Source organism: Plectropomus leopardus, unplaced genomic scaffold, assembly GCF_008729295.1.
Source record: "Plectropomus leopardus isolate mb unplaced genomic scaffold, YSFRI_Pleo_2.0 unplaced_scaffold26339, whole genome shotgun sequence".
In the NCBI taxonomy this organism is placed as follows: domain Eukaryota; kingdom Metazoa; phylum Chordata; class Actinopteri; order Perciformes; family Serranidae; genus Plectropomus; species Plectropomus leopardus.
The window spans coordinates 1-7,911 of NW_024628645.1; the positions used below are offsets into that span (position 1 = coordinate 1).

A 7,911-nucleotide genomic window follows, 5' to 3' on the forward strand; every position below is an offset into this window, starting at 1 on the left:
GATGTTTAAAATGCTCCAAACAGAGCTGCATCAGTGCTGTTTTCGTCTCACTTGCGATCATGATGGTCTTGGAGTTTCCGCCCAGGCTGTCTTTCAGCAGCCATGTCAGCACCGAGTCTCTGTAGGGAACAAACACGGACTTCTTCTTCAGGTTGGTGTTCACGCCGTCCTGCGTCATGTCAGCTGGAAAAGAAACAGGAAACAGATCCTTTAAATCTGCACGAGTCGCTGGACAAACTCAAACTCAAACACGCGTGAAAACGTAAACGATCATCTTCAGTTTCTGACCGAGAGCGGAGATGACGTTGCCCAGGGTGACCAGCGACTTGTTGATGTTCCCTCCTTCCTTCAGCCGGACGCCCGTGGCTCCGGTGGCGTCGGCTCGCTCGCTGCCGGCCAGATCGACCAGGTGGATCTTACTGACCGTCTCGCTGGGCATCTCTGCGTCGAACTTCGCCTGACAGACACAGAGAGCGACAGGTGTTTGATAAAAGATGTAATTATGGTTCATTACTTTAAAAGAAAAAAGTAAACGTCTAACTTTAATTATTTTATACAAAATACAGAAGTAAAAAATCATTTCAAATAAACTATCAGGCGTTTTAAGCTTCTTTTTCTTAATCAAACTGAAAAAATGTGGCTCATCATCTGCAGCTTTTCTACATTTCTATTTTTTAGCAGAAAGGTTTATTTACCGTAAACTACAGTGATCAGTGTCGTCTTACTGTGGAGATATGCATGAAAGTCACCCCAAATTATCTCTTTTTAAAAAAAATCTGAGGCTTTGTTTGAAAATCAGTTAAAAAAATAAAAATAAAGCCTTAATTTAAGTCTTAACGTGCAGCCACTTTTTAAATTATTTAAAAAAAGAAAAGAAAAGAAGATATTTAGTCAGATTATTATCTGAACTTTCAATTAAAACAAATTTTATTTTTTGTGTTCCTCTACGTCAGATTTACAGCTGACAAACAAAAACACTTTAATTTCGTCTCTGAGCTTTTCTGTGATGAGATTTATTGTTTTTACAGCAAACTTAAAGACAAACAAAACAAACCCTCCGTGTAGAAAAATTAAACGGTGTCTGACCTGTGTGAAGTTGATGGTGAAGATGGCGTGCGAGCGGCTGCTGACGTCGTTCATGCCGGTGCTGGCGGTGGTGCGGTTGATGTTTCCCGCCTCCATCAGCTCCTCCACGTCGCTGTAGTTCTGCACCAGGTGTTTGGACAGATCTGACATCAGGGAGGAGGCGGCCGGTTACAGGAAGTCCACAGGTCAACAAAACGCCACAAGACCAAGATGTGTAACTAAAGAAAGGCTTTAACGAGATGGCTGTTTGTTACATTTCTCTTTTCAAAGCCGGACTCTAGTGACAGAAACAGAGATTTAACATCGGTGAACACAGGAGCTGCTGGTCTATCGCTGCCTCCATCAGTGAGCTAGTTACACCTCGCTGGAGACTTGCTGGGATTGTGCTGATTTTGTCACTTTCCCCTGATTTAGTGCTCATTTTTCTTGATTTTGTGCTCATTTTTCTTGATTTTGTGCCCATTTTTCTTGATTTTGATTTCTGGATAGGCTACATGGTTTCCTTTTCTTTCTGTTTTATGATTTTATGAATTCTGTTTATTGATGTTTTTACCCACTTTGTCGTTCTGCATCTAAAGTCCAGCCAGGTACAAAGTAGATCAAACAGTTTTGGCCACGTTCAGTCAAACAACATGTTCATCTTGATAATTACACAAAACAAATCCAGTTAAACAGAAGATAGATTTGAGATTTGTGGCTGTTTTAGATAAAAATATATATATATTTATCATTATACAGATGAATAACAGATATGTGGAGGATTTTAATAGTGATTTAGTTAAAACACAGTGCTGTTTTTGTTACGAGTTGGTGTTATTGTGTGACTTAGACGTTCAGTTAGTTTAGTCTGCGTCACAAAGTGAGCTCCAGCGTTCAGCCAGTTAAAATTTCTGGTGGCTTTGACGGGAGCATAGATGAGGATCACTGACTGTTAGAGCGGGCTGTTTGAAAGAAGGAAAAAGTGTTTCAAATACTGTCAGTAAACTAAAACTGATCATTAAAGCCAGCAACCAGAAACCCCCCCAGCACTGTTTTGTCCCAGTAGTGCACCCGGCAGTCTCACCCTCCACGTACGGCCCGTCCTTCGGGTGCTCCCGGACTCTCAGGTTGTAGGTCTGAGTGGATTTCCTCCTCAGCAGGTCTCTCACCCTCTCATTGTAGATCTCCAGGTAGCTGAGGGCAAAAACCAGAGAAACATGCAGACAATTTAATGCATCGGGCACGTAATTTTACAATGAGTGCTCCCTATCCGAAGTTAAGTTTTCATAAAACGAGACAACATTATAGAATATAGAAAAGAAATACTTTATTAATCCTGTGAGGGAAATTATTTTGTTACAGCAGCAAATAAGAGAGAAGAAACTGAATAAAATATTAATTAAAAAGGCAAAATAATGCAAATATATATACAAACAAAGGCACTTAACATAGAATAAAATAGTAAAGAATAAAATAACAATAATAATAATAATAAAGATATGTACAGTTTGTACAGAGAACAAACAAACAAAAACAGTAAAAATAAAAAGTGTTATAAAGTGTGAGGAACAGATCAAACAATGTGTGCAAACATTAGCATGTCAAGCTAACTAGTCAGATAAGATGAAATAATCCTTTATTAGTCCCACAACGGGGAAGTTTGCATTATTATAGCAGCAAAGGGACATCAAAACAAGGTTTGTACAAGATCATTAAAGCAAAAAGAACAATATAAATAATATAAACAAGACACAAAACTCAACAGTTGAAAAATATTTACACCAAATGCAAATGCTGTGCTCAAGGTGCTAAAACACATATTAGCACACACGTGCCCCAAAGGTTCCTGCAGGGATTAATCTTGGAAAATGTCTGAATCAAAATATTATTCAGTGCTGAGGACAAGAGCAGTGCTGACAGCACTTAACACCATCACATAAAAACAATCTGCTCAAGTTTTAATTTTAGATTTTGAAGATCTTTTGTCATTCAATCAGAAGGAAGTGGTGGAGGGATGGAGGGAACTGTCTGTGTGTGTGTGTGTGTGTGTGTGCGCGCGCGCGCGCGCATGTGTGTGTGTGCGCGCACGCGCGCGCAGGATGTTATTTTTCTCTCTGACAGGGGTGAAGGGCTTAAACTCTTATTCTGACTGGAGGTCAACATTCAATGCTTTTATTTTGACATCCTATTAAACAGTAGAGGCCTTGACAGAGGTGAACTTCCTGTGATGACAAGAAGACGGAGGGACGGAAACAGAGGAGGATGAGCCAACGTCTGTTGCCGGGGGCAACGGGTGCCAAAACCTCCCTGGCAGTGATCCAAACTGGAGCGCCTCGCGGTCAAAAAGCAAAGAGGAAGTCCGGCGCGGTCGCCATGGATACCGAGGTATTTACAACCAAAATCAAGAGTGGTGGGGTGACCTTTGACCTCTGACTGTAATACTGTCTTTTCTCACCACACATTTCCTTGAACTTTCTTGGAAAAACTAAAAAGAAGAAGTTTAGATCTTCCTTGCAGATGGCCAATCACGGTGCGATGTGGGTGTAAATGTCAGAGTGTCTGTCTGTTTAGAAAAGTTACTAACATCATGAAGGTGTGGCGGCGGGTCCAGGGAGGAGGGGAGGCGGGGATTCCCTAACTGTCTGACATCAGCTCTGTTGGAGTAAACTGGCCCCTTTGGAGTCAGCTGAGGTACAGTGGTGCTTTGAGCTGCATGCAAACACGCTCACAATAACAACACTAACATGCAGATGTCGTTCCAGATCGCACACTTTTTTGCTGCAGCTGCACCTACAAAGTATGTACTGTCACATAAAGTATGTAAATTGACACGCCGTACCTTGGCATCCAAAGCTGATGCAGGAGGGTTACCTAGCACATCATATTTTGACGTGTAGGGCCACTGACCAAACGTTGGTATTTGGTAAAGAAAGTGAATGATGGCAGTGGAGGATCATCAGTGTGATTACGAATGAGACGAGAATAGCTGAATCAAATTTTACAGCGATACTCTGGAAAGCAGAAATGTCATTCGAAAGTTTTTACAACAGCCTGGTCACTAAATGATCTGGACCAAAGTGTTGTGACACACTGATATCATCCTGAGGCTATTTTGTGTGTGTGTGTGTGTGTGTGTACGCCATGTGACAGCCATGTTGCATCCGGGTCACCATGTGATCCTTTGATTCTGTGAAGGACAAACAGCAGAGAGAGGTCATCTCACTGTATAACTACAGTTTGTCTTCAGTCATGAGTTGTAAGTCCTGGAGGTACTCGAGTCACATGACGGGATGACACCAAACACACATCTGTTGAGCTGATTCGGTCTCTGGTTACGGTGTCAAGATAATCAAAACAGAGTGGCTAATAAGATAAAATAAGAAGCCTTTTTTGTCACTCTATCAAAATACAATGAAACTGCGAATGCCCCTCCCAGCAGTGCTTAACAAAAACCCACATGATTACCAATCATAAAAACCAGTCATAAAGCAAGGGCAGGGAAAAGTGCATTAGTATAAAATTAATAGAATAAATAAAATGACATATTGTGAAATTAGCAGTAGTACTGCACGTCCATAATGATACGTATGTCTATAAAAATGTAAAATGGGTTGCAGAGTCGTTGTGTGTTGGTTGAGAAAGTGGACGGCTTGTTTAAAAGTAGACGTGTTTCTCCTTTCAACCAGAAATGTTGGCTTTTCTTTTGGGCATACATCTCTACCCTCCAAACTGTTGGCCGATTAGTTTTTGGACAATGCACAGAGCTGACCAATGCGGTAAAAAACTCAATGGAGACGCATATTCCAAATTCACTGCACAACCAAGAAATTCTCCAAAATCCAGAATAATAGCAGCATATCTTGGACAATGCGTCATTTAAAAAAAGGGTGCATTTTTTAATATACAAATGTAGTATGTTCTTTTATTCAAATAAATTTATCAGTCAAATATTGTTGCATTACGTTTTTCAAACAGTACATGAATACAAGTAAGAATCAAACATCACTACGAGTCAAAGAAAATGTGTTAATGAAAAAAAGGCATAATGAAAGACATGGATGATTTGATCAACAAATTGCATAAGTAAGGAAAAAGTAGTCAATTTAATTTATGTAGTCCCAAAATCACAAATTTACCTCGACAGGCTTTACAATCTGTAAAGCAAACAACACCCTGTTTCCTTAGACCGTTGATTCAACTCAAGAAAAACTAACAAAAAAACTTGAAAAAATGGAAGAAACCTCTGAAAGATCAACAGAGGAGGAATCCCTCTCTCAGGACGGACTGCATAGATGTCATGTGTAGAGAATATCCGACAAAATAAAATTAGAGCACAGAGAAAATTACAAAAATTACCAGTAAAATGTAAACATAGAAATAAATGCATATGCAGGAGTTTTGAAGTGACTGTTCTGCTGATGCAGCCGATCAGAAAACGCCTCTTTGTGTTGATCTGGAGGCTGATAAGTTACAAATAGGGGTATTTCGTAATTTTAATTTAGAGGACTTGTTGGTGTAGAGTGCGGTTTCAACATCAGGGCACAAATAAACCCACAAAAGTTCAAAGCGAGCTGTCTGATGTGGCCTCAAGCCTGAACTGGACCGCACCAGGAACACGCCAATTATGTCACTTCCTTTAGAGTGGATCGGTTTTCATGATGAGCTACAGCTGTGTGCGTTGGATGACACTGTGCGTCAAAGCAAAAGGAGTCGCCGCTCAGAGGCGTAGGAGAACAGTCTGAACACAGAGCATCCCATCAGGAGAAAAGAGCTTCTCTTCCAGCAGAGTCTGTTAATGAATCATCAACAGTTGGGAACCAGTTAGAGAGCTGTGGGAGACAACACAGCTGTTAGTGTGTGTGTGTGTGTGTGTGTGTGTGTGTGTGTGTGTGTGTGTGTGTGTGTGTGTGTGTGTGTGTGTGCGCGCGCGCTCAGTTAAAGACATCACACTGCCGTCTCTGTCTTAACGCTGACATCATCATTTTCCATCCTGAATACGTGTTTAGGATGAATGAATTAAAGAGGCTCGCAGTTGATGAAAGGATCCTCTGATTCGTCAAATGAAGGTCAAATTGTTTTTTAATTTGTTCCTTCATAGTTTTTCACAGTGTGTCATTTCACGCACGTTCATCCGGTATGTTACACCGCCACTGTGAACCTCACGCTGCGTAATGACGCTGACGATGCATTATTCTGTCACTTTAATTAACATCCTGTACTCTTCTGCATTAACAGATCGCACGAAATGTCGATCAAACTGTGACTGTCGCAGACTGCAGGTAGAGAGGTTTGTTCTGAACACGTACATAGTCGTTAAAAAACAGATAGGTACCAAGTATAGGTTCAGACTGAAAAGGGAAAACAGATTTGTTTCTCAGAACATTTGCCGTATTCACAAAGTGTTTACAAAGAGTTGCTATTATTGACAAAATTCTACCAAAACTCTTTATTTTGAAACAGTTGTGACATTTTCGAAGAATTTCTCCTCACAGTTAAGACTTGATCCTCCTAAAGATGTTTTCTTGTGCTGTGTTTAGATGCCTTTTATTTACACTTTTAAACCTCTGAAACCTGTGAAAATTATTTCTTTCAAAAACATGGAGAAAAACATAATAAGCAATGTGGAAATGTCCCATAAATCCAATATCTGGGGGTAATTATTAGATATTATGAGTAAAAAAATAGTTTAAAAAAATGTCCAGAAAACTGCATTTATAATTCTTAGAATTATATTATCATTTTCTTGTTTTGTTTGTTTGTTTTGCTCATTTAATGGTAATTTACTTGTAAATATTTTCTAAATTCTTGCTTAAGTTTTGGGCCGTTTCTTGTTGAGTTTCTTGCTGGCTTCTGTCCACACTTTTGAAAGAAATCAAGCCAATGTGCTCAGGTTTTTCGGGGTTAAGCGAGTAGACTGTTAGGAGACGGTAGAAAGACCTTTATGGTTCAGAGGAATTTCTTTTGCATCATTGGGACCAAAGAGCGTCAGACCAGAGACGCATGGCAGCTGAGTGAGCCTGAGCAGGTAACTTCATGTGGCTCTTCTAGACTTTCCAAATATTATTGAACTGAATAGATTAAATCTTGAGTGTCAAATGTATATCCACTGAGTCCATAGGAAAAAGTCTTTCTGGGCCCCATGGCGTCACGTTACAGACTATAAATTGCAGTACCGCTGATTAGCCCCTATATGAAAACTGGCTCCAAAGCCTGGAGCACTCCTGGGGGCCTGATGCTCACCAACTGCCTGACATCGACCAATGGCAAACCATCGGCTTGGTGTGTCAGGGCCCTTATAACAGCGTCACCTGACATACAGTCATAACTCCACCAACCAACAGTAAATTGAATATAAATTAATGTTGTTTTGGGGCTCAAACAAGTGATGCTGCTCCATTAGACTTAATCTTAATCTCTTAATCTCAGCTGTAATCTTCATTTAACTGCATTGTCATCTGTTCACGTTCATGACGTCACCTGTGTTGATCAGAAAATAAACACATCGTTCCGGTAATATTTCCAACAGTGCATTTGTCAGCACAAATCTGAGTTCATCCCACTAGAAAAAGGAAAAAAAGCTGTCCGTCTGTCTGTCTGCGTCCATTTTTTTCCTTCATGGGTTTCCATATCAATCTGAAATTGCACATTGGCGCTGAGAATTGCTATAGGAACAGACTGACGAAGCGTTTTGTCTAATTCACCCACTGCCCGTGCCCATTTTGTATAAAAGTGCTTCAAAAATATCATTGACTTTCTCCTTTTTTTGCCCATGGAGTCAATGATTGAAAACACAAACAGCGACACTCATTGTGGTTGAAGGTGGAATTGCTGCTTGACTAATGGAAA

General features: G+C 40.3%; 1 protein-coding gene across 1 annotated transcript; it reads right to left on the minus strand.

Annotated features, from left to right (window-relative positions):
- Window positions 1–51: 51 nt before the first annotated feature.
- LOC121966927 (kinesin-like protein KIF16B) lies at window positions 52–2,259 on the minus strand (the record flags this gene model as incomplete). The annotated part of the gene is made up of 4 exons (XM_042516995.1): window positions 52–183; window positions 289–457; window positions 1,087–1,229; window positions 2,150–2,259. Coding segments are annotated over 4 exons (554 nt in total), but the record flags the coding sequence as incomplete, so codon positions are not given.
- Between the last annotated feature and the right edge of the window lie 5,652 nt (window positions 2,260–7,911).